Genomic DNA, 25,756 nt, shown 5'->3' with positions numbered 1-25,756 from the left:
TAAACCAGTGCAAAGTGGGGTTCCTGTAAGTCTGTCCTGTGTAGGGGGAAATGATGGTGATGAGGGTCTGTGCAGAGCTCACCCCGTGCCTGCAGGGTGAAACACAGGGCACTGCCATTCTCTGTAGCCCTGTCTGGAGATTCAAACACCACCTTCAGCAGGCATAACCCCTTGGTGGCTTCCTCTCAGGTATTCTCTGTGCTGAAGGCCCAAATCTGCTGAGCTTTCCCACTGACCTCCTTCAGGCCCCTCTGTCTGTGCTGCCTGCAACGCGCAGCACAATGGGGCTCTGGGACACCCCCTGCTCCCAGTGCCCCCATTTCTGCGTGTACCCACCAACTGCTGGGACCGCCTGGGCGCGGGGCAGGTCCTGCTGCATTTGGACATCATTTAGGTGTGATACAGCTTGCAAGGGGGTAGTAATTGCATGGTGTAGAGTTCCTCCTCCGCTGTGTTGAGCAACCATAAATGAGGTTGCATTGGCACCATCAGATGCATTCTGTTACAATAAATAGGGAAATGTGTGTTTCTGGGTCTTTTCTAAGAAAAAATGGTCAGATCTCCATTGACGGACTGGCCAGCCTCTTGGGACATGCCACCAACAGGGGGCTGCCCGTGCCTGAGCTGGTGGGCTTCCCCGAGAGCGAGGACATGGCTCGTGTCAACCCTGCTCGTGGGCTGGGGTGTGCCCGTGGGCTCCCATCCTGACATCTTCTGACACAAGTGAGGCACCCAGCACTGCTGTTGTCCTGCTCCATCCAGGGCCAGGCCTTCTTCTGAGCACTCAGTGCTGGGGCAGAATTTCGGTGCACTTTGTGAAGATTTCGCTGCCAGCTTCCATCGCCGAAGCGTTCCTTCACCAGCCTGTGCGCAGCAGCCCCGTCCCCACCTCTCGTGGCGGGGCAGTGGTGCGCGCAGTGTTTGAGTGCAGATTGCCTGGCACTGAAATTCTCCATCCTGTATTCGCTGGTGCTTAAAAGTTGTGCAGATTGTCCAGCTTTTAAGCAGCTAATTGCAGAGCTATTGGCATGTCTGCAGTGCATCGGAGGCTCGAGACATATATTTTGTTGTAGGCCCGCAGAAGATTAGATAATTTGTCCACATTTGCTGACAAGAACAGGCTTTGACACAGTCTCCCTAGCTCATTGCCAAAGCCAGATGAACCCATGATGGGCAAGAGGAGTGTTTGCAGGGAAGCACAGCCTTTGCAATGAGCCTTGCAGAAAGACAAAGCCCTGGGGACATGGCATGTAAAGCCCAGCCACCAAAGGGTTTGGGGTTTCCACCACAATTTGGGAAAAGACAGTCCCAGCTCTCCTGGTCCCTGGCCACAGCCCCCAAACCCAGGTACAACCAACAATGTCCTGCTGCATGGGGGCCGGACGGGTGGGGAGCAGAACCTGGGCTCCAGCTCATCCTAAGGGGCTCCAGGACTTCTCCATAAGCCTGGGGGCTGAGGTTATGCAGAATTTGCAGGGGCTCGCGTGCTGGTGCAGGTGTGGAGCATGCCTGGGCTGAGGCCGAGGTCTTGAAGGTGGCTGGTCCAGGAGCAGCACCTCGTGCTCTGCCCCTTGCACAGCTCAGCTCCCACATGCTCCACTGGGCTTAGGGGAAACTGAGGCACTGCTGCAGCCGGGGAGCACTGGAAGCAAAATACACACAGCACCAATTGACCTGTCTGTCTCCGAGGCAAGCCAGCAGCAGGTGACCGCATCCACCCTGCGCAGGGAGGGCCCCGTGCTGCGTGTTAGCCCGGACGCTGGAGAGGCTCCGTGGGTGAGCGCATGGGGCGGGGGGCCCAGCCCTGATGCTGGAAGCCGGCACCCCCGGGACGGGGCCGAGCAGCCTGGGGCGTCGCGAGGAGCCGCGCGTTCCTGCGGCGCTCTTGGAAAGGGTTTTCCTCCCTGCGGGCAGGGGCCGGGAACTGGCCGTCCTCCCCGAGCCGCCCTCTGCTCGGGGTCAGCAGGAGCGCGGGGCGGTCAGACGGCGTGCTGTGAGCGCTGTGTTCGGGTAAAAATATCCTCTGACCAGCACCTGCCTCCCTCCCCAGCACAAACAGCGAGCCTCTGCCGGGGAAAACACACCACCAAGCCCTTCAGGAGAAAAAAAAAAAAAAAAGAAAAAAAAGCATCTGTAATTTTCCATGGAATTAAGGCACATTTTTGGCCTCCCCAACCCTTGGCCACCCTTTCGGGGCTCGCAGCCAGGGTTTCATGGGGCCAAGAGCCTGGGGCGGGGGCGAGCATTGCCTTCCTGCAGGGTGCAGCCAGCACCCACCCAGGGCTTCCCAGCAAGGGACTGGCACAGCTGGGTGCTCGTCCTGCACAGCATCACCACCCCCTGGGGTGGGAGGCAGCGGGGAAGGGCTCGGGTGGGCTCCTACGGGCTGGGATGCCTGACCCCGGCTGGGGTTTGGAAGGGGAAGGAGGTTCCTGAGTCCATGAGGACGCCCCCACTTTGGGGACATCCAGCTGTGAGCACAAAGTGGAGGGGCAGGGCCACACATCTCCCAGGTCAGACACCGAGCTGTGCATGTCCCCATCTTGCCATGCAGCCCTCCGTCTTACCCAGGTGTGTTGGGGCCCTGGGGCACCCAGCTTCCCAGCACCCAGCCCCCTGTACTGCCCCAGCTCAGCTCCATCTCCGCAGGCTTGCCCGAGGCTGCAGCTGGTCCAGCTGCCTCTGCCTCCAGCTGGGCTCCCCTGCACGCCCCGTCCTGCCCGCACCCGCTGCCGGGCTGCCTGGGGCAGGCAGGAGCCAGGGGGGATTTGGAGGAGAGAAGAGCAGAGGGGAGCAGGGTGCAGAGAGCCGGCAGTGCAGGGTGCTGCCAACCCCCCCGGGGGGCTCCCAGTGCAGCCCAGCCCCATGCTCTCACGCACCCCCAGCAGTGATGCTCTCAGCGATGCGGGACCTGGGGCTGTGACGGGGCCATGATGCCCACGGTCACTGCAGGAGCCAGGGGCTGTGCCTTGGGTGGAGGTAATTTCCCTCTTGCAGCAAACCGCTGCAGAGAAATGCTCAGAGCAAATAAGACCCATGCTCGTGCTCATCCCTGCACCACCTCCCTGCAGACTGGTTGCACTGGGATGTCCAACTGGGCCACCTCCTAGCGCCTTCTGTCTCCACCTGGAACCCTGCCCACCTCCCCTTCGGCCGGGCGGGGGCCGTGCACGCAGCCCCCACACCCCTCCCGCAGGTGGGTGCTCCTCCTCCCCGCCTTGGCAATGCGGGTATCTCGGTGTGAAAACACAGAAGTATGAAAATACCGCTCAGTCCCTGCTCAGTGACCTTCAAAACCAGCCGGCACATTCAGCTTGGACGCCAAGCCCAGGCAGATGGCCCCTGTCAGCCGTTCTGGCCGGGCAGCACAGGGACGGGCGGCACAGTGTGCCAGCACAGGAGGCCTCGGGGTCATTGATGGAAGAGCAAAGAACAGGGCAAAGTCCGGGGCTGGAGGGGATGGGGTGCAGCTAGACACCCCCTGCACTGCACTGTCCCTGTGTGAATGGGGCTGCAGGCGGTGGAGGACAGCTCGGGCACCAGCCGAGGGCAGCTCCCCTGCTTGGAGCTCGGGGAGCCGGGCAAGGTGGCTGCTGGCTGGTGGTGGGGACCAGAAGTGACCCGTGCCAGGTGGGGGAAGGCATTGTCCTCCCTGCCTCCACTCCACGGGGACGCCGAGACCCGCATCGCCGGGAGCACCACGGCTCCTGAGGGCCAGCAGAGGAGAACCAAGCCGAAGTCACATCACCTGGAGGAAGGGAAGGGTTAAACGGCCCGTCAGGGCTGAGACTCTCTGGAAGCAGGGGAGACAGCTGGAAAAGATTTAAATAGCTCGTAGCTGTGTGTCTGCAAGCCGTGGGTGCCAGCGAAAGGTAGTCTTATTTCTGATAATATCTGGTCTGACACACTCAATGTGTTTAGCAGTTTTCAGCTCACTCAGGCAGATGAGACTAACTAGGAAGCTCTCATGCAGGGACTCCTGGATGCTGCATTACCATGCACCCTCTGAGAGGGATGTTTTCACCTCTAAATGCAAACAGGGGCTGAAGCTATGGAAGAAGCCGTGGCTGATCTCAGCCTGAGGAGTCGGGCTGGCAGCTTTGGGGGCACCCAGGCCCTGGTTTGGGTGCAGCCGTGCCTGGAAGCAGGGCGAAGCCTGACCGGGGAGCACAGAAACGAGGGTGGGTGTTGTGCCCTTACCTGCGGGAAGCCAGCACCAGGAGCCAGCCACATCTCACGCAGGTCTCTTGCCAAATGGTCCCTGCTTTGGATGGGGATCCCCTGAGGAGGCAGTGGCACAAGGCAGGGAGCTGGCGGCACCAGGCTGTGCCAGGGGATCCGGGCGGTGCCTGTGCGGGGCCGGGGAGCCGAGCGTTGTGCCGGGCGCTCTCGCTGCCCGGTGCTGGGACACGGTGGCTGGGCCAGGAGGGGAGGTTAGAGGGCTCCTGAACTGGCTGCGTGACATAACACAGGTCTCTATTGAGCAAAGATACATCTAATCACATGGAATTAGTCCCAAGAATTAGCACTGAAAACTGTTATTAAGTGTTGCTATTATTAAAGAGCGGAGCGCTCCCTCAGCGCCGTTCTGGAGCAAAATTCAGTACTGACAGCGAACGCCATAGGCTGGTAAGAAACGTTCCCCCCCAGCTATGTCTCACAAAAAATGGAGCTATCAGCTACACGAGAGCGCTCCTGAACTGTCCGCTTGGTTTTTCAGCCCTTTGAAAATGAAAATTTGGGTTTTCCACTGAAAACTTCTGTTCCTGACGTGCCCCCTGACCAGAGGTATGTACCACCCGGTACAATGTGGTTATGGGAGAGGACGTGGGCAGGGATGGGGACGGTCCCTGCGCCCTGGGGTGCTCCCGGTCCTGGCAGAGCCCTCAGGGGGCTGTGGGACCCCAGCCCCGGGGAGCCCCCAGCCTCCATCCCAGGAGGTGACTGGGAGCCTTGCTGGAGCACTGTGCCCTGAGTGGGGCTGCAGGAAGGCACTGCCTGGAGGGGTCTTCCATCAGAAAACAGGTTTTTATTGAAATCAAGCCTTTTCCTGGGAACTTGTCGATTTTGCTGCCATTTTCTCCAGGAAGAAGTCTAGCGGAATCACTTTGACTTTCTTGTTTCAGCAGTGTCAAAATGTTTATTCCGATCATGTCAAAACACCAAGCTCATTTCTGGAAAGTAAAAATATTTCATTTTGACTTTATCATTTTGTTCGCTTAACTCCCAGTTTATGTTCCGTGAAAGCATTTTTTAATATGCGCCGCCTGAGATCCTTTAGCGCCGCAACGTAGGGACGTGGTGAGGAGACATCTCCCCATCACACACCCACTCCTCAAAGGCCCCGATCAGCACTTGGGCAAACCTTCATTTTGTGGGGCATGCCGAACGTCGGACTTTGCCCTTCAGCACAGGGCGGGCTGCTTGCACAGGCAGACGCCCCCATCTGCCTCGCAGACGGTCCCTGTCCCTTCGGCTGTTGGTGGCTCTGTGCCCAAGCCCCGCTGCCCTGCTTTGTCCCCAGGGAACAAACGCTGCAGGGCTCAGCGTGGTCCTGGGAGTCCTGGAGATTCTGGGGGTCCTGGGGGTACCGGGGGTCCTCGTGCTGCAGGTTCAGCCCAGCTTCACGGGTGCCTTGCAGGTGCCCAGGCCCGGAGCACCCCGCAGCCCCCCGGCACTGGGGGGTCCCTTTGCTGGCGGCTGTCGCAGGCCTGGTTGGTGCTTTCTGGGGGCAGCGCTGGCACAGGGCAGTCACAGCCACCTTCTGCCACCTTCATTTGCAAGGGGCAGTTCACGTGTGCAGGGCAGGAGGTCACTGAGCTGGCCCTGCTCACCCTGTCCCCACTGAGCTCTGTGTCCCCTTTCAGCCTCGTTCTTCCCACCCTGGAGAGGGCAGGCACCTCGCTGAGGCTGGAGAAACACAGGACACCTCTCCTGGAGCTTCAGCTTCATGGGATCACCCAAGCTGCTGAGTGACATCATCGTCATCATCTTCATCATCTTCATCATCATCATCAACACCCAGAGAAAGGTGGAGCCAGTGGAGCTGGGGGGCGCACCACACCCCAGCGGGAAGGGTTTGCCCAAATGCTGCTGGAAGCTGGCAGGAAAAGAACAGATTTGGCAGGTGGGGGGGGTGGCCCCTGGGGACACAAACCTGGCTCTGATGGCAGTGACAGCCCTGGTCCCACCAAGCTGCATTGGCAGCTGGGGTGGTGCCGGGTGGTGCCGCAGGGTGCCACACGGTGCCGCAGGGCGCTGTCAGGTTAGGACACAGGAGGGCAGCTGGGGTGACAGGTTTGCGTGATCCCGGACCGGCCGCTTGTGCAATCTGGGGAGATGCTGGCACAGCCTGAGCTAACCGGCCCTGCTGCCACCTCCAGCGGGGCTGGGAACCTGCCGGCGTGGGACGGGGCTGGGGAGGGCCTCCCAAAATGCCAGCACTCACCCCCCTGCTTCCCCCAGCACGGCCACGTGGTGCCAACACCGTGGGCAGCAGGGCATGCCCACGGGGTGTCCCCACTGCCAGCCCTGCTGTCACTGGGATGGTGGCACTGGGTGCCCCCAGCCCTGCTCCCGAGGCCGCTCTCGCCACGCAGCAATGCACGAGCAGCCGGGCCTGCTGCTTAACGGGCTGGTGGCAGCGTGCAGCCGGCTTAATAGAGATGCTCCCGCCTGGTGCCAGGCGGTTAAGTGATAATTAACCAGGTGCTGGGGAAGGTGATGCTGGAAGCCAGCCCTGCGCTGCTGCTGCCGGTGCCAGCAGCCTCAGCTGGGACGCGCTGCCCCTGCCCGGGACACGGCCCTGTCCCTCCCAGCGCTGCGCCCTGGGCACCGTCACCGTGGGGCTGGGGGCTGCTAAGCCTGGGCCGGGACCCCGGGCATGCCGGGATGGGCAGCGCTGGGCAGCTCGGGTGGCTCCAAGGTGCCAGCAGCCACGAAGGTGCCCGGCACCCGCACCCCAGCACCGGGTCCTGCAGCCACGGAGGGGTCTGCCCGTGCGAGGCGAGGGATGGGGGCACCGCGGGGCTGAACGGGGACGGGAATGGGAGCTGGGGGGCAGCGGGAGGGCTGGGAACGGGGCGGGAGGAGGGGGAGAGGGCTGCGGGATTGGGGACTGGGGCTCGGGGCTCGGTGGGATCAGGGAGCAAGGCTCGGGCACAGGGGGTCGGGGACCGGGGACCGGGGGTCGGGGATCGCGGCTCCGGGTCGGGCCCCGCACGTGCTGCTCCCGCCCAGCCCTCGGGGCGTGGCTTCGCGCAGTGGGCGTGGCTTCGTCCCGGGGGGCGTGGCTTGCGCGCAGGCCGCGGGGAGCCCTCGGGGGCGTGTCCTGGCGGCGGGGGCTCCCCCGGCCCCTCCGGCGTGGGCGTGGCGGGCCCGGGGGCGGGGCCCGTAGTAAAGGGGCGGGGCCCGGCGGCGTTGCCCGGGGCGACGCGCGGATGCGGCCGGCTCCGTGACGTCACCCGCGGGGCGGGGCGCGGCGGGAAGGGGGGCGACCCCCGGGGGCGTCCCGGCGGCACCGCGCCAATGGGCGGGCGGGAGGGGGAGGGGGCGTGGCCGCGGGGCGCCTCCCGCCAATGAGGGGGCGGCGGCGGGAGCGGGGCAACAATGGGGGGCGGGCGGGGGGGGGTAACGGGAGGGAGGGGGGGGGGCACCACGTGGGGCGGCGGGGCCGGGGCGGGGCGGGGCGGGGCCGGGCGCGGGCACAGGGAGCGGGGCCGGCCCCGCCCCGCCCTCCCCCCGCCCCCCCCCCCCCCCCCCCGGGCCCTCCCCCTGTGTCACGGCGGCGCCCGCATTCGCGGCGGAGCCGAGCGCCGAGCACCGGGCACCGAGCACCGGGCAGCGGGCACCGAGCGGGGCCGCCCCAGCATGTGGCCCGCCCGCCCCGTGGCGGCAGCGCGGCGGCGGCGGCGGCGGGGGGCAGGTGCGCGGCCGGTACGCGGCCGCTGAGCCGGGGACCGGGGGGACCGGGGGGCCGGGGGGGGGGACCGGGGACCGGGGACCGGAGCCGCCGCCGCCGCCGCCGCCCGAGCCGATGGACGCGGCCCCGGGAAGCGCCGCTCCGGAGCCGCCCCGCGGCTGCTGAAGCCCCGTCTGGCCCCGGGCTGGCGGCCCCCGAGGAATATGCGGCGTCCCCCCCGGCCCGCCGCCCCCGTTAGCCGCCCGTTCCCCAGCGCAGAGCCGGTCGCTGCCGCCCGGTAGAGCCCGCACGGACCCGGTGCCTCCCCGCACCCGCACCCGGACCGGTGCCCCCGCCCCCGTGCCCGTCTCCCCCCGCCCCGGAGCCCTTTCCGCGCTCCTCTCCTTTTTTTTTTTTTTCTTTTTTTTTTTAATTTTTAAATTTTTATTTTTTTGAAAGATTTAAAAAAAAATTTTTTTGGGTGGAAACCGACCGTACCTGCTGCTGGGGCGGGGGGCGGGGGGTGGGGGGGGTGGGAGCGCAGCGCCGGGAGCTGGGGCGGGGGGGGGGACCATGGAAGAAAAGCTCCAGGCGCATCAGGTGGAGATCGACCCGGATTTCGAGCCGCAGAGCCGGCCCCGCTCCTGCACCTGGCCGCTCCCGCACCCCGACTTCGCGGCGGAGGACGAGGATGGGGGCGCGGCGGGGCCCCCCCCGGCGCTGGCGGCCGGCGGAGCCGAGGGCACCGAGAACGCGGCGGCGGCCCCGGCCGAGCGCAGAGCAGCCGCCGCCGCCGCCGCCGCCCCGCCGCCGCCCGGTGCGGATGTTGGACAGCTCCGCAAGGCCAAGACGTCCCGCAGGAACGCCTGGGGGAACCTCTCGTACGCCGACCTCATCACCAAAGCCATCGAGAGCTCCCCGGAGAAGCGCCTCACCCTCTCGCAGATCTACGACTGGATGGTGCGCTACGTCCCCTACTTTAAGGATAAAGGAGACAGCAACAGCTCCGCCGGATGGAAGGTACCCGCGACCACCTCCACCCGCCCCGCTGAATGACTTTGCCCCGCTCCCGGTGCCCCCTCACGCCGGTGCTCGGTGGCCCCGCGGCTCGGTCGGGTTGCGGGCAGGGGAGCGCTGCGTGCCCCGGCTCCGTGCGCCTCGGCCCCGCTTCGCCGGCTGCGCTCGGGCCGGTGCCGGGCAGGGCCGGGGCGCCCCGCTCCTCCCCGCACAGGGCACGGCGGCACCGGGGCGAGGGGCGACCCCAGCGCCCCCCTGCACCGGGAGCTCCGGGGGGGACGGCTTCGGGATGGAGGCCGGCAGTGCTGGGGGTGCTGGGGGCTCCCAGCCTGCTCCCAGCCCACCGGGGTGTGCAGTGCGCGGGGTCCCCTGGTGTCCCCGGGCAGGTGTCCCCAGGCTGCCTCGCACCCCGCGTGTGGCAGCACGGGGGCTGTGTCTCCTGCCCCTCGCAGACCCCACAGCTCCATGCTCGCGTCCCCTGACCCCTCTCCCACCGGTGTCTGCGAGCCTCCTTCCCCTGGCTGTGCCGCACCGGAGCCGGCTGGGGGCACCGGAGGCTGGGGGGGCTGCCCTGACCCCCACCACCCCCCTGGCACACTGCTGCTCTCCAGTTCTGTGGTGGGCAGGGGAAGAGATCGCCTGTGTCCAGATGGTGTCAGTAAAAAGGAGACGGTTTCTCTTAAGCCCTCCCCTAAGCCCTGTCACCTCCAGCGTGATTAGTGTGTAACGAGGCTCGGGGGCTCTAATGCTGCCCTGCCGCGCTGGTGGGCTGACCTTGTGCTGGCACCGTGCGCCCCCGTCCCCTGCAGGTGGCCCAGCCTGGCTCGGCCGTTCGGGGGGCTCTTTTGGGTGCAAACAGGACCCTTTAGGGAACAGCGAGGCCAGATGCTGTCTGTCTGTGCCACCTGCAGCTGGGCTGTGGGAGCTGTTGGTGCAGGTGGAGGCTGTGCTCCTGCTGGGTGTGCAGGGGCAGCGGTCCCGGAGCAGCCGTGTCCCCGTCCTGCGCTGTCGGGAGCTGTGGAGGAGGCAGCAGGAGGCACTGGTCCTGTGGTTCTGCTCCAGCCTGTGCCTCTGGAGAGACCAGCACGGCCTCGGGCATGTGTGGGGGGAGCTGGGTGTCCCCAGGGCTCCCACCCGCTGGGGACAGCGTGGGGGACACGCACTGAGTGGGCCTGGGGTGCAGCAGGGTGCTCGCTGTGGCTCTGGGCTGGTGGCTGGGAGTGCTGGGTGTGCTGGTGGCTCCCGGCAGCAGCTCCAGTCACTGGGGTGTGGAGCATGTGGGGGTCCCCAGGGTGTCCCCAAAAGGGCAGCCCCAGGAGCAGGACGAGGGGCTGGGGCCGTGTGTGGAAATAAGTTCATGTGCTGAGCCGTACATGGGGATGGGGCCGTGTGTGCCTCTCGGGGCCGGTGCTGGCACACGGGAGGTGGGAAGTGCCGTCAAGGAGACACTGGCAAAACCCTCCCTGTCCCTTGTCACTGGGGCTCAAGCCACCTGCAGAGGGGTGACCGGTGTCCTCGCTGGGTGTGCAGGGGCTCAGACAGGGCCACAAGGGGATGGTGGCGATGTGTGGGTGTGTTGGTGTGGGTGCGTGAGGCGGTGGGGGCTGCCTGTCCGGGGATGCCCGTCTGGTGCCCACCGGCACTAGCTCTGACTTCTGGCCTCTGAGCAAGGACAGGCAGGACTTTGCAGGCAGGACCCTCGTGGTGTGGCCTCACCCTCTGCCAGCTGTCACCCGGCTGTCCCCTCGCTCATACCATGGCCACCAGCAGTGCCGGCACCCCAGCCATGGGCCTCCCCCAGGGAAGCCTCCAGCAGGGAGCGTGTGGGAGCAACGCCGGGCGCCCAGCTCTGTCCCTTGTCCCCCACACCCTTCCTGGTGTCCCTTGTCCCATGGGACAAGGATGGCGGCTGGGCTGTTGGATGTCTGGTGCCAACCGAGCCACTCGTCCTGCACGGGGTGTCATGGATTTGGTGCGGGGGCTGTGTTGGTCAGAGGGGCTGTGTGGGTGTGCCGGGGGGGCAAATGTGTGGCAAATGGTGGTTTGATTCATGGGGCTGGGGGTGTGGGGACCCGGGGCTGTGCTCCCGGTGTGTGATGTGCCCGAGGGACGAGCTGTGTGCTGGGGTGGCTCTGCAGGACCGGGACCTGGCGCTCTCCAACGCGTCCTGAGGAGTCCCATCACCAGCCAGAGTGGCTCCACGATGCCTCTGCCGCTGTCCCCCCACTGCCCCCCACCGCTCTGCGGTGCTGCCTCCCTTGTCCTGGCACTGGAGCGGTGTGCGGGGACCCTCCCACTTGGTTGTCACTGCCTTGGACACTGTTGCACCAGGGGTTAAGCACCCGTGTCCCTGCTGGCTGTGCCCTGCCCAGGGCAGGCTGGCAGCTCGGTGAAGCCGCGGGAGCACCTGCAGCGCTGGGCAGTCAATTTTGTAGTAACGAGCTGCTCGAAGCTTATTAAAGAGCCCCTGGAGATGCCACGTCCCTCCTGCCCCAGGCCTGGGAGAAGCATCACGGATTTAAAGCGTTTCATTACCGAGCACAGTGGCATCGGAGGGGGGTCTCGGGTAATGGGCTGCTTCTTTAATTAGCTCCTTCTCAGCCTCCCCATGCTGGGGAGAGCAAATCGCGGAGGTCGGAGAGCCAGGCCGAGGGCTTGGCTTCCCTGCGGGGCCTCAGGGTGGGCTCTGCCACCAGGACTTCATCCCACATCCAGCCGGCCGTGGGGACGCTGCGTCCGCACCCGGCAGAGGTGTCTGATGTGTCCATCGGGGCTGTGCTCCCTCGGGCTGGTTCCGTACCTCGGAGGGGAAGGATGCCAGCACAGGGTGTGTTTCGTGATTTTACTGCGAGGTAAACCGAGGCACAGCACCTAAACGCTTGGCCGTGCTCAGCAGTGGGACCAGGACCCTATGGGGCAGGGGTGGATCCCGTGGAGGATCCCAGGGCTCCGAGTGCTGCAGCGGCTGGGCTGGCGCCGCGGGCACGTGCGCCGGGAGCTGCTGCTGCTGCTTCCCGATGCAGGGCAGCAGGCGCCCGTGACTGACAGTTCTGCTTAATTAGGGAGTTGTTATTTTATCAATTCCAAAGCGCTTGAAGTTTTCTGCTCCAGCTCACGCTTTCCACTTGTTAATGGGAAACCAACACCCTCCGTCAAAAAGGCAGCGGCACGGATGCATTTTAAAGGTTCTGCTCGCTCCAGTTTGACATCCAAAATATAACAATCAAGCAATCAGCTGGTGGATGCCTGTTTGATGCGGCTCTGACAGCGCTGCAAACCTTAATTTCCCAGCCCTCCCCTCCACCTCCTCCTCTATGGCACCGGGGCTGCAGCGTGACGGCGGGCAGGGGTGTGGAGACACGGGGTCCTGGTGGCCTGGGGGAGCACGGGGCCTCTGCAGAGACCCCCGGTGCTGCTGTCCCCATCGTGGGATGCGATGGGAATGAAATGGGGAGAAAAAGGAGTAGAAAGGGCGTTAGGACGCAAGGATGGCCCGGGGACCCTGTGCTGTGAGGTCAGGGTGTGCAGGGGGCTTGGCTCCCGGTCCCCTCCTCTCCACAGAGCCCATAGCCCCCTTGTAGCCCCCACAGTGGGGACAGGGCCAGGATCCCCCCTACACATGGGGGACCCCAAGCCCTTTGAGCATCTCAGGGATGCAGTGGGGGCTCCTCGCCTGCCCCTGTCCCCAGCTCGGCAGCTCACTCAGCCCCGAGCCACGGTGATGTGCTCCCGTGCACCACGGTTAGTGCCAGGGGCATGGCCATGAGGGATCCCCCAGGATCCGCTCCTCCTTCCCACCTTGCTCTATCTCTTTCTGGAGATTTTCATCTTCCTTCCCTTTCTTAATTTTTTTTTAATTTTTTTTTCCCCCCTCTCTTCTGGAATCGCTTTTCACGCAGCGCTAACTGCTGAAGTAACACAAACCTGCTAAATGGTCCGGCTTTATGATAGCATAAAAATGATACTACAGCAGTGAGTGGGGCTTTATTAAACCCAAGGGAAAGGCTCCAAATGAACAGCTTGCTCCGCTCTTAGCTTCTCCCCCCCCCACCTTATTTTTAATAACCGCTGGAATATAAACTACAGTTAAGATCCTGCGGAGTAGACGAGCACTCGCAGCCCGGCGCCCGCTATCTGTCTGTCTATCCGTCCGTCCATCCCCGCGTGCGTGTCCATGCGTGTGTCCCTCCCTCCTGCTCGCTGTCCGCAGCCCGGTGCTGTGACGTGAGTGCCAGATTCCTGGGCTGGGAAACGAATTTCCTGGTGCTTGGCTTTTGTACTTAAAAGGCCTCATAAATATTTTGTGTGGATGCCGTGCCCCAGCGGAGCGGGCTGGAGCCACGGGAGCTCCTCTGCCCCGGGGGGGCCTGGGCAGGGTGCTGCCACCAGGAGCTTTGCTTTGGACGCTTTGCTAAAAACCCAGGGGATTTCCATGGCGGCCTCTTCCCTGCAGTGTGTGGAGGCAGGGGCAGGACTCGCACGCTGGCCCCCATCCCTCGGTGCAGTTTTTGGCTGGGGAGCTCTGCATCATGCCTATTGTCACGCATGGGGGCACCCCCAGCCCCACGCTGACCTCTCCATCCCTGCTGTCATCCCCCAGCCCCGCTGCCTCCCTCGGCTCACACGTGGCCGCGGGGATGCTCGGGAGCCAGGCACGGCTCTGCCGGGGTCTCCCCGCCCGCATTACTTTTAATTAGCCAGACGCTGTGCGCCAGCTCTGCTCTCCCGCTGAAGGTGCCTGATTAGTGCCGAGGTGAAAGGCACTTTGGGTTACGGAAGGACACTCGGAGAGGCTTGCCTGTCTGCCGCTGAAGCTCATTTTGGACAGCATCTGTTCATTATTATGTGCTGCCTTGGCCGCCCGCCAGCAAGGAGAACTGAAAGCACGGCACAAAGATTGCTTTCACCCGCCAGGGGGGCGGAGGCGGCCGGCGCTGGGAGGGGGCGCGGTGGCGACGTGGGTGCCGGGTGGGGACCCCCGGAGCGGGCTGGTCCCTTCCCTGCCCAGCCCCGGGGTGTCCTGAGCTGCCCCCTGCTGTGGTCTGGCCAGGGGTGTCTGGGCCCTTGGGACTGCCGCAGTGGGGCTGAGCAGTGGGGTCTGTAGGGGGGGGATTTTTCCAAAGTCCCCACCACCTCCAGCACTTTGTGCCCACTGCGGGAGGGATGCAGCAGCTCCCGTGGCTGTGGGACAGAGGAGGTGTCCCAGGGGTGCTGGCAGTGGGGACACATGCGGTGATGCAGGATGGGTGCTTGGTTTTGCTGCCTGGGCTCCGGCATGGCCAGGGCACAGTGAGCGATTCTGTGGGGTGCCCGCTGCATCTGCACATGCTTGAGCACACATGCAGCAGTTCGGCTTGCACGCCCTCCCTTGCACACCCATGTGCGTGCACATGTGGTGCACGTGCAGCCCCGCTGTCCCCCGGCCACGCGTGTGCACGTGCGCAGGGCTTGCCACGTGCGCTCCCATGTGCGTGCACGCCCGCACGTTGCAGTCGGGCACGCGTCGTGCGTGCAAGGGCAGCGCAGGGAAGGACCGGGAGGGCACCCCTGGAGCCCGGCCCCCTGGGATTTGGGGTTGTCGGGAGCGTCCCCGTGTCCCCGGGGGACAGGGAGGGGTCAGGGCCTCGCTGTTGGGTGGCGGAGGCCGGGCTGCTCTCTGAAGTCACGGCTGCGCCTCGGCGGGCATGGGGAGCTGAGCGGGGAGCCGAGAAGCCACCTTTGGTTTGCTGGGAAGAAAAAAATGGAGGGGGGGGGGAGAAAAAAAAAAAAAAAAAGGAAAGAAAAGAAAGGCGAGGGTTGTTCGAAGCCGCCTGCCACCTGGCGCGGTGCCAGCCCGGGGACGCTCCGGAGCAGACATGCCAAGCTGTAATTGCAGACAGGCTCATTTCAAGAGACGAGACGGTTATTTTTAACTCGCGTTAAGGTAATGCACTGATCTCCAGCCTGCTGGTTCAAAAGTTCAGCCCCACCGTGTCCCCCCCGGCTCACCCACCCCACACTGCTGCCCCCCGGCCGGGGGCTCCTGGAGAGCGTGGCCCCTTCCCGGAGCATGGCCAGGCCCCCCCCATGCCCCCTGGGCAGCCTGTGCCCTGCCCCCAGAACCTGGCTCCAGTCCTGCCAGCAGAGGAGGCGGCTGCGGCCCCAGGTGCATGTGGGTGCAAGGGAGCACCCAGCGGTGCCCCCCGGGGACCTGCGGGCTGTCAGGGTGGTGCAGGGATGCTGATGACTGTCCCCATCTGCAGGGTCCCCCCCGTGCTCGTGGTGTGCCCTCATGGTGGGGGCTGAGCCTCCGGGTCGGCTGCTGAGCCCGATGCACCCAGTGCCGCAAGTTGGTTCACAGCGGGGTCTGTGCTCTATGGGGCTCCCATTGGTGGTGGGGCTGCCCGAAAAACAGGCACTGTTTAATTCAGCTCTTTTTATTATTATTTTAGCTTAAAATATATCACAAAGCACCAATGGGGCTGCTCCTCTGCTGGGGAGCCGAGCTGTCGCTGGTGGCAGGGCAGGGAGCGCGGGGATGAGTCTGGCACCTGCTCCCTGAGCCCCTGACCGGAGCATCGGAAAGAGGAGGAGAACCCCCCACGGGGTACCAGCGAGGCGAGAGCTGTAATTAGCACTTTGTCCCCCTTCAGCCTCCCCTGCCAGGGACTCAGCCGCAAGGAGCCAGTGCGAATGGAAGCTCGGGGTGCAGCCTGTCTGTCCGTCTGTCCGCCTGTCCCTGAACGCCCCCGCTCTCTCCTCACCCTGCTTCGTGCTGTCAGCAGTTCGCGAGCTGTCCCGGAGCTCCCCGCGGCTCTGAGATCCTTTTGTCCTCGGCCATCGCGTGGCCGGGATCGCGGCCGCCGGACGTGGCTGCTTTCGGGTTTTTGGCAGAGCACGGTCTGAGGGGACCCAGGGGGAGCTGGGACCTGCTGGGCCGGGAATGCCAAAATCCAGCATTTCCCGCGTGCTGCACGGAGTTCCGCCGCTTGCCAGGGCTCGGTGCTGGCCCACGTGGCTGTGCTCTGGCTGCCGGGGCCGATAAATCAGGGGGAATTGCTCGGTGCGTCGGCGGGGAGTCGCGGGCTGTTGCTGGTAATGAGTTCAAGCAGGGTGGCACCGGGGCTGCTCCTGGGCTGTGACCCGGACAGGACACCTCCTGGCTCAGTGCACGGCCAGCCCCACGGGGGATTGTGCACTTCCACACCCTACGTGTGCAGATCGGGGCCGTGCAGCGACCATCGGCTGCATCCAGCATCTGCTGCTGCTGCACCGGCGAGGCCTCGAGCATCCCTGCTGCGGGGCCGCCTGGCCGTGCTTGGGTCCGGGGGTTTTTGGTGCCATGTCCCGGGCTGGCAGCACTGTGCTCCGGCCCCAGGTGCAGGGTGCGTGCGGAGAAGCAGGCAGGGAATTAACAGGCTCGAGCAGCGACAGGCTCATAAATTTGGATTTTTTTTTTTTTCCCGAGTCTGTCAAACCTATGTCTGTCCCAGGGATGTAAGACAGCGTTTTATTGCTGCCTGCTTGATGGTTGTTCCCTTCTCCTCCGCTGCCGTGATTTATCTCTGCACTTTGCGCTGATTGGATTAGAAGTTTAAATGCTAAGGGTGCATAACAATATATTTTTCTTATTAATATTAAAAAATCATTATTGGATTTTTTATAGTTCTGTTTTGAATTGAATCCCCTTGCTTGATTTATTCTCTCTCCCAGAGTAGAATTTAATGCTAATAGGAACAATCATTGCTTTGTTTTGAATCTTTGACTGTTTGGAAAACTTTCCCTGCAAAGGGAAATTACAGCATTATTAAGAGTCCATTAAAAGAGGGTTTGCCCATTCCTGGCTATTACCTGCGAGCTGGAGAGAAAACACACAAAAAAAAAAAAAAAAAGCAAAGACAAAGAGTCTCTTCTGTAGGGCTTTCTGCTTACACCCTTCCCTAGGTGTAACGCAATTATCACGCCAATTATTGTAATCAGCTCTATTATGTTGCAGGTATTAATTGCAGGTCCCATCGGTTAGGTTTCTTGTGGGACGCCGTGCCGTGGACATGCACATCGCGGCTCAGTCTGACCCGGCCGCGTTGGCCTGGGCACGCGTGGTGCCGGGGGGCTCGGCCGGCTCCGAGGGGCACCAGGTGGCACGGGGTCAGTGGGGCCAGCTGCCTGCTGGGCTGCAGACCTTTAAGACAGACGGGAGAAGTACAGCAGCAGCCCCGTCTGATGCTTTTTGCTGCAGTGCCCATGGGCAGCGGGTGCTGTAGCAGCGCGGCGGGGAAGCTGTGAAGTGGTGCTGGAACCCCCTGCCCCAAAGTTTGCACCCCAGACTACGCCCCCTGCATGCTTTGTCCTGTGTCCCACTCCCTGCACCCTAAACCCTGCATACAGCACCTCAAAGGCTTCAGCTGCAGTCCCACTCCCTGCACCCCAAACCCTGCTGCGTGCACCCTGCATGCTTTGTCTTGCATCGTGCACCCCTATCCTGCACCTTTCATCTTGCATTGTGCACCCTGACCCCAAACCCAGCACCCAGAACCCTGCACCCCACCTGCCCAGCCCTCCAACCAGCCATTACCCCTTGCAAACCTGTACCCACGCCCCTCATGCAACCCGTACCTTGAACCCCCCTGTACACCCCGCTCCCTAAACCCACACACCCCGAAACCCACCTGTGCTCACTGGGCACCCTGTGCCCGCACCTCACCACCCTCCTACCCATACCCAGCACACCCCATACCTGGAGCTCATCTCCCACCACCTGCTCCTTGCTCCTGCCCACCCATAGCTCTGTTTTCCCGGTGCAGGGGGTGCTGGAGGGGACAGTTGGGACCTTGGGATGTGCCTGGGACACTTTGGTTGCACAGGGTCACTGCAGGGTGCATCAGCTGGGGGCAAGCTCCTGTCCCCCCATGCCTGCTGTATCCTGCACCCCATCACTCCTGGCCTGGACCATGCCCAGGGATCTGGGACTGCAGTGCCACCCCCAGGGTGTGACAGGGTCCCCAACACCCCTGCCCACAGCCCCAGTGGGTGCGATGTGTTTGGAGACCATGGGGGGCCCCGTGCTGTGGGGATGCTGCTGCCGCTCCCGCTCAGCCCGCGCTCCCACGGCGCACTGCCAGGCCTGCAGAAGAGTTTTTCCACCGCTGTGGCAAACGCGGGCAGCAGAACAGAAGCCCTCAGTGTAATGAGAAGATGCCAGACGGGTGCGTCAGAGCTGGGGCTGCTCGGGGCGAACCCAGCCCCGCCATGTGCCCTCCCTGACCCACGGCGGGGGCAGCCCCCAGCCCTCCTGCGGCGCTGCCCGGAGGGGGCCAGCCCCATGTGGCCTGGCTGCCTTCACCCCACGTGCAGGGGCGTCCCCCACCCCGTTCTGATGCAGCCCTGATGCAGGCGCCGTGTCCTCAGGCGTCCTCCCTGCTCTCTCGGCCAGGCTGCGTGGGGATGCTGGCGCTGGCCTCTGCTCACCATCCCCACATTTTTTCGTGGCTGTCCTGCTCTTGTTTTCACTCTGTGGAGCCTGAGCCCACTATTGAGGAGTGGCTGCGTGGGGCAGCTCCTGCCCAGGGCCCTGCGCTGGTTGTGGGGCCATGGGGGGGATGGCAGTGGTGGGGGGCTGAGGACAGAGGCATGTGGGGTCCCCAGGGTGCACAGTGCAGTCCTGGCTGTGTCCCAGCACGTGGCCTGGCCCTGGTCCCACTTCTGCCTGTGGCTTCTCAGAGGAAGGGGGGACAGGATTTGGTCACCCCCAGTGCAGGGCAGGGGGATGCAGGTCTGGGTTTGGGGGTTTGGGGAGATGTGGGTCCTGTACCAACTGGTGTGGGTCACACTGTGTGAAGCTTGGGGCACGGCATGGGGAGGTTTGGGGTACGGCACCAAGCAGTGTGGGGTGCGGGGCTGGGAAGTGTGGGGTGCTGCTGCTATGGGGAGGTGTGGGGCAGCGATGGCCTCGGGGTCCCAGATGCTGTCCCCTGCCCTCCCCGTGGCACAAATCCTGCTCCTGCCTGCCTGAGCGAGCAGGACCAGGGGGCTCCTGTAATTATCGTGCGCTCTGAATAATTCATGGTCGTTCCCAACAAAGCCTCTCCCTGCCCCAGCTCCCCCTACACCGCCTGGCAAGCGCCGGCTGGGGCTGGGGGGTGCTGTGAAGGGTGGTGAGGTGGGGACGATGTCCCCAGGCTGTCTCCATCCCGGAGAGGTCCCTGTGGTTGTCCCCTCTCCTCTCTTCCTCCTTGTTATGGTGCTGCTGACAGTCCCCGGGGTGACTGGCACGGGGACTGGGCTCTTTGGGGGTCTTGGCACGAGCACTGAGCACCCTGAGCTGCCCCTGCAGGGCCGGGTTTGTGCCGGGGGGAGGCTGAGGCTGAGTTTTGGCTGTGGGGCCGGGGGGGCTCCTGGCACCGAGCATCTGCGAGGCTGGGAGCCGCCAGGGGTTAAATGAAATAAAGCCGGTGTGAAACTTTTGGCTCGGGAGCTGCAGGCAGAAAGTGCATTTGTAGCCGCAAGTGGCCGCCTTGAAGACAATCCAGATCTGTCTGGGAGCCGTCTGCTGCTAAAACCCTTTGATCCACTTACTCCTCCCCGGGGAGCTCCCTGCAGCGCTGCTGCTAATGCCCCCGTGGCGACAGGGGCTTAGCTGCCAGACGGCTGCAGGAAAGCCCCCCCCTGCCAGGGGGGCGGCAGCAGCAAAATGGGGAGAGAGGGGCTTCTGGGGGGGCAGGAGGGATGCCTCCAGGCTGTCTGCAAGGCTCAGTGAGGATGCTCGGTGCCAGCCCCATGGAGGTTTTGGTGCCACACGAGCCCAGTGTGTCCTTGCACCTCCTGCACTGGCGTGCCCCGGGGTGCTCCCAGGGGTGTGGGTCCTCCTCGTTGCCACCCCTGCACCCCCTGGCAGGGCCCGTGGGGCAGCTGTGCCCCCATGTTTGGGGGGGTTGTGCCCGGCCTCACTGTGCCCAGCTGGCAGATGCAGGGATGGGGGCGTGGAGCTGGGTTTAGAGCCAGTTGGGGACCCTTTGCTGGTGGGGAGGCTTTTCTGAGTAGGAAAAGCAAATTTGGGTCAAATTTGGCCCATTTTCAAAAAAAAAAAAAAAAGAGAGAGAGAGAGAAAAGTGGCAAAGGGCAGAGAGGAGGCAGCCCCTGTGGGGTTGGATGGGGTGGGGGTGGTGGTTTGGGGCCACGCTTTGATTTGACTTCAGGAAGTGTGCAGAGAGCGTGGAGCTGCACCAGCTGCTGTGCACGACCTCGTGTTGCACCTCTGTGGGTCTGGGGGCTTGCGGGGTGCACCCAGCCTCCCACTGGTCCCCGCTGCGGGTGGGCGACTTTTGGATGGACCCAGGGGGCCTGGAGCAGGATGAGGCCGTGGGCAGGAGCAGGGGCCCGGTGCTGCCTTCCCCTGCTGGGGCTGCAGCCGCTGGGCTCCGGCACGGCGCGGTGCTGCCCGCGTTTTCGGAGATGCCGAGCGTCCCCAGTGACAGCACCTCCACCCCGAGCCTCGGAAAGGGGACGAGTGGCCGGGGATGGTCGTGGGGGGCAGGCGGCGGGGGGCCGGAGGTGTGAAAGGAGGCAACGGCGGGGCGAACAAAGGCTGCATTGAGCCCCGGCGCTTGGCCGCCCCGCCGGCAGCGGAGCAGGAGGCCGGCCAGGAAAAACAGGGCCGGGAGCGGGGAGCACATCGTGTCCCTGGCTGGGGCCGCCGCAGCCCTCGGTACATTCTGTAGTGGAGGAAGCTGGCGCGGGGACGCGCTGCCTCGCCGGCCAGCCCCGCACATCTGACCCCGGCGGGGCCACGGGTGCTGCGCCCTCCGACCACGCTAATTGTCTGCTTAACGAGCCCCCCGCCCTGAGGCCGGCCGGACCCCTTCTCCCGCCCGCCCTGGGGGGCCGCAGGCTCCTCGCTTCTGGGTCACTGCAGGGGGAGGAGGGGGGGCGGCTCGCAGACAGCGAGCGGGCGCCGTGCCCAGGAATTCGAGGATGGTTTGCAGGCTGCTCTGCCCAGGCAGCAGCGTCTAATTCAATTAGAGCTCGGTGTCACGCAGCCGGGAGGCCGGCAGCGCGTGGGAGCGGGTGGGGGCCCCCGCGGGGATGGAGCCCGACTGAAGGGCTGCCAGGTCCCCCGGGAGACGCCCGGATGTCACCGGGCTCCCCCCCAGCCCCCAGTGGTCGGGGTCCCCGTGTCCCCCCATGGCCATCCCCTGGTGCGCGCTGGGCAGGAGCAAGTGGGTGGCATCGCCCTGGTGGCAGCTGCCTCCCCGCAGTGCTGGGGGGGTTTCCAGGGCTTCCCCCCTTATCCCAGCCCCATCTTCCTCCTCCTCACTGCCCTCCCCTCTCCAGCCCCCACTGCCCCACAACTGCCCCCCTGCCCTACTGCAGCACTCGCCCCCCTCCTGCCCCACCATGCAGAACCCTAAAGCCCAAATTAGCGACCACGAGGGCTGGATGGGGCTGAAACCTGCGTGGTTCTGCCTTTCCCTGCACCCCGGGGCCTGCGTGCTCCTCGTGGCCCCGTTCTGGTTCCTCCTGTCCCTTTGCCAGGCATTTTGTCACCCCTGGTGCTGGTTCGCAGGCGGGCTGTGCCACACAGAGGCCGGGCAGGTTTCTGGGGTACTGTGCTCTGCAGAGCCCTGTCTGCACCGGGAACAGCCCCGAGGGCGCTGGCTCCTCCAGGTGGGCGAGGGGGACCTGGCCCCACTGCAGCACCCACGGCAGAGCTCAGGGCGGCCCCATGGGGCTGGGGCAGGGCCGGCGGCTCGGGCAGGCTCGGGCTGATGCAATTCTTGCCGTGGCAGGTAGTGCTGCCGAGCTCCTGCGGGAGCGGCAGGAGGGGAATTGTTGTGCTCCTGTTGCTCTGCAGCATCCCGCGGGGATGCTGCCGCCTGCCCAGGTGTGTCCGCATCCTGCTCGCGCTGCTGATGCTGCAGGTTCACCCTGGAGGGGAATTTCGGGGGCTCCTCTGGGGGAGCAAGGGCTGTGCACAGCTCTTCCCCTGCCCCTTCTGCTTTGCTGCGTCCCTGCGTGGCTGCGAGTGCAGCCCAGAGACTTCCCTGTGGATTTCTTGTCACCCTGTAGCACCTGGGGGGTGACACCCTGCCTGGGGGGATGGCACATCCCCACCCACATGCATCTGGGGTTTACAGCTGGGGAAGTTTGGGGCATCTGGGGAAATCTTGGGGTGTTCCTGGTACTTCTGAGCCCAGTCCAGGGATGCTGGGGGGGGGGAGCAAAGCCCCCAGCCGGGCACTGTGGGATGTGCTGGTGCCGGGGGACTTCGTGCAGGGGGACCCCCCTGTCACCCTCAGGTACCTGCGGGATGTCGCCGGCCCCGCCGTTTCCCTGGCAACAGCGATGGCATCCCGAGCACCTCGAGCAGAGTTCCCCTGCATCCCGCGATGTCATCAGCCGTTGCCCGGGCAACCCAGCATCCGCAGCCGGGCGGGCGGTGCGGGGAGCACCCGGCACAGCCACCCCAACGTGGGGCGAGGGGCGAGGGGCGAGGGGTGAGGGCCGAGGGGTGAGGAGCAAGGGGTGAGGGCAGTGCCCAGGCTGTGCCCGGGCTGTGGCTGTGGGGGCCGTGGGTCGCCGTGGCCACGTGGTGGGGACGGGCTGGGAGGCCCCAGGGTTGTGTTTTTGGGACCCGGGGGGAAGATGAAGCACGTGGCCCGGCAGCGGCTCTGCCTCGTGCTTGGGGGTCCGGCAGCTTGGAGGTGGAAGGGGAGAGGTGGCTCGGGGACGTGGTGCCCATCCCGTGTCCCACCCCATGTCCCATCCTGGCACCGCTGGGCTCGTGGGGAGTTGGTGTTCCCAAATGGTGAAAAGCCAAAAGAGGCTGAAAAAAAAGGGTCTGGGTCAATGGTGTTTCCCTTTTGTGTTCACCGGTGTGTGCCTGCTTGCAGCCAGGTCCGGAGCAGCAGCCTCAGGAAGGGCACTGGGGGGGGCTCCATCCTCAGCAGCAACCCCCCCTCCAGAGCCCCAGGCTGGTTGTACTGGGAGGAAACTGGAGCCTGTGGTGCTGCCCCCACCTTGCGCAGAGTGCCTGCACAACAAATGTCACAGCTCCCTGCTCTCATGGGGTCATGGGGGGGGCCGTGAGCCCCCCGCCCGCCCCGGGCTTGGCAGCTGATGTGCATGGGGGAGGCCCCCCCCCCGCCGTGAGTAAGCGCGGGCTGGCGAGACCCCGGCGCGAGGAGCTGCGGGGGCGGCGGGGGGGCCGCAATTAGCAGGTGCAAGGCAAGCTGCTGCCGGGGGGCAGCTGAGTCACCGCAACGCACCGCCGGCTGCGCGCCTGTGCACGCGCACGTGGGCGAGGGGGGGCCGGGTGGGAAGGGGGTGCACGGGGGGGGGGGTGTGCCACGTGGGGGTCTTGCCAGGGGCACACGTGCGTGGGGTGACGCAGTGACGTCCCGCTGCCGGTCAGTGGCATCCCCGGCACCGGGGGTGACATCCCACCTCCCCAGGGCTGCTGAGGCTGCAGCGTCCCCATCTCCCTGTGGTCCCGCAGTGGCCTTGACCCGCTGAGGTGACATTGACCTGCCGAGCGTGTCGCCTGTCTCGTCCCGGCAGGATGCTCGCGGCAAGGGGGCTCTGGGACCCCCCCAGTGTCGCCCCCTCTCCCAGCAGGGGCTGCGTGCGGCTGGGAGACGCTCGATGTCCCTCGGGTCCTTGTGGCACCGCGCTCGGTGACAGCTCACCCGTGCCACATTTGCCTGCCCCGTTCTGCCCATCCTGCGTGGGCTGCGGTGGTGGTGGCATGGGGCTTTGTGCCCCCCATGTTCCACACACCAGGGGTAGAAATGGAAAAAAGGGAGATGTGGGGGTTTGGGGGGATGTACTTTGTGTTGTGTTTTTTTTTTTTGGTGGAGGCTACCTGCGGTGCTGCGTGTGCCGGTGTGGGCGTGGGGCTGGCTGGCGGGGCTGATGTGTGGTCAGGCTGGTGCAGGTGGGGGGGAAATGGGGCAGATGGGGCCATGCTGGGGGTGCCGGCTGCAGCGGGGCTGCCGGTGACATTTTGCCTCCAGCTTTTCCGCCGCTCTTTTCTGGAGCCCTGTCACCGGCTGGGGCCGCAGCCAGCCCGCAGGGTGCCGGGGCTGCGACGTGCAGCAGGCGGAGCTGGGCAGGGAGCGGGGACAGGAGGGGGACCCGGCACTGCCACTGGCTGGGAACTGCGCGTGATTTTCACAGACATTTGTCAAATAGGGACCTTTTGCAGCATTTCACATTTCTGCGCCGTTCAGCCAGGCCCCGTGCCAAACGTTCTCTCCTCTAACCCAAAGGCTCGGCATCCCCAGCCCTCCCCTGCACACCTGCGGGGCTCAGACCCACACAGGTATCGGCTCCAGGCTCTTCAAAAACCAGGTCATCTTAACAGGAATAAGGCTGGGGCACAGAATGTGTTTCACCAGGAGGGATCCAAGGCAGGGATGTCCCCGCGGCCCCAGCCACCTGCCTGGTGCCTGCCTGCCGCAGGCTGACAGTGATGGTGATCCCAGTGCTCCCACTGCTCCCAGCTTGCTGGCAATCCCTGCTGGCATGGCCAAGCCATCCCCTCGCCTCCAGAAGCAGGACATCAGGGGTGGTGCAGGAAGACATTGGGGATGGAGCAGGGTATTTGGGATGGAGCAAGGAGGGTATCGTGGTTGGAGCGGGACATTAGGAACGGTGCAGGGAGGACATCAGGGATGGAGCAGGAGGACATTTCGATGGAGAAGAAGAAGGAGGGTTTGGTTCCGCAGGAGCAAGGACTCGCTGCTGCTCTGAGCATCTCCACCATGGGGGTCCCAGGGGACCAAGGGGCTGTGGTGAGGCCGGGAAGATGCAGAGCAGGGCAGGCTCCCTCCTATAGGTCCTCGGAGACTTGTGTGCCCTGGTGCATGGCCCTGTGCCCAGCTTCCTGGGCCACCTTTGAGTGCAGTCCAGCTCCGGAGTAGATCACAGCCCAGAAAGCAGGAACACTGCATGGCTGGGTCCTGTGGTTCCCTTTGGAGAACCCCCCAATTTTTTTTTTTTTTTTTTTTTTGGGGGGGGGTTGCAGCTCTGTCCCCAGCCAGCTGTGCCCTGGTACCTGGCTTGGGGGGCAGCCAGCGGGGAGTTGAAACGGTACCCGAGGAAAAGGGAGCGTGGCTGCTTTAATTATTTGGCTGCGGTAAGAACTTGGTGTGGAGGAAATTGAACCCAGGGGAAAAAATACTGTAATTTCATGCAAAAATTACATGGCAGCTCCGTGTGATTTACTGCAGCTATTTTGGTGGCCAACTCTGGGGTGTAATTAGAGTATTACTGGATAAGTGGCTGATGGTGGAGAGGGTCTTTCCAAAGCGTCCCAGCCGGTGTAGCGTGATGGAGGGGTCCGGGCAGGCCGGGGCTGGGGCGCTGGTGGGGATGCAGCAGACCCTGAAGGCTGGGAGCCTCGCTGCCTCCTGCAGGAGGCAGGCGCCGTGCACGGCGTCCCTGGTGGTGCCGGCGCCCTTGGGACCCCGGAGGGAGGCACCGGGGCTTCTCCAGCTCTGGGGAGTCTTGTTGCGGGGTGAAAGCACGGCTCTGTGTGTTGGGTCCCTGGGGGAGCGGTGCCGGTGGGATTTCCCAGCGTGTGGAATTTGTGGGGCGCCAGGGGAGGACGTGGTTTGCTCTGGGGCTGGCTCGGTGCTGTGTGTGGGACTGGGTGGGCAGCACTGCCAGGGGGATACAAGGGGAGCGTGGCCTGACCCCATGCCCGCCCCATCACCTGCAGCCACCCCTGCTGCTGCTGCTCACCCCACAGCATCACCGCGGGACCGGGCTGCATCCTGTGGGCACGGACCCACAGCCAGGGCTCAGAGACACACCTGGGGGACCCAGCCCTGTGCCAGCCACCCCGGGAGCACCACGTTA

At 64.5% G+C, this 25,756-nt stretch overlaps 1 protein-coding gene across 1 annotated transcript in view; it reads left to right on the top strand.

Annotated features, from left to right (window-relative positions):
* The first annotated feature begins 7,790 nt into the window (after nucleotides 1-7,790).
* Nucleotides 7,791-25,756, top strand: part of FOXO6 (forkhead box O6) — a 28,722-nt gene continuing 10,756 nt past the window's right edge. Inside the window, exon 1 of the mRNA XM_027444080.3 lies at nucleotides 7,791-8,920. Coding sequence (XP_027299881.2) covers nucleotides 8,474-8,920 — 447 coding nt within the window. The 5' untranslated portion in view covers nucleotides 7,791-8,473. The remainder of the gene's footprint in view (nucleotides 8,921-25,756) is intronic.

Source organism: Anas platyrhynchos, chromosome 24 (assembly GCF_047663525.1).
Source record: "Anas platyrhynchos isolate ZD024472 breed Pekin duck chromosome 24, IASCAAS_PekinDuck_T2T, whole genome shotgun sequence".
NCBI classification, from domain to species: Eukaryota; Metazoa; Chordata; class Aves; order Anseriformes; family Anatidae; genus Anas; species Anas platyrhynchos.
This window is presented reverse-complemented; position numbering and strand designations above follow the sequence as displayed.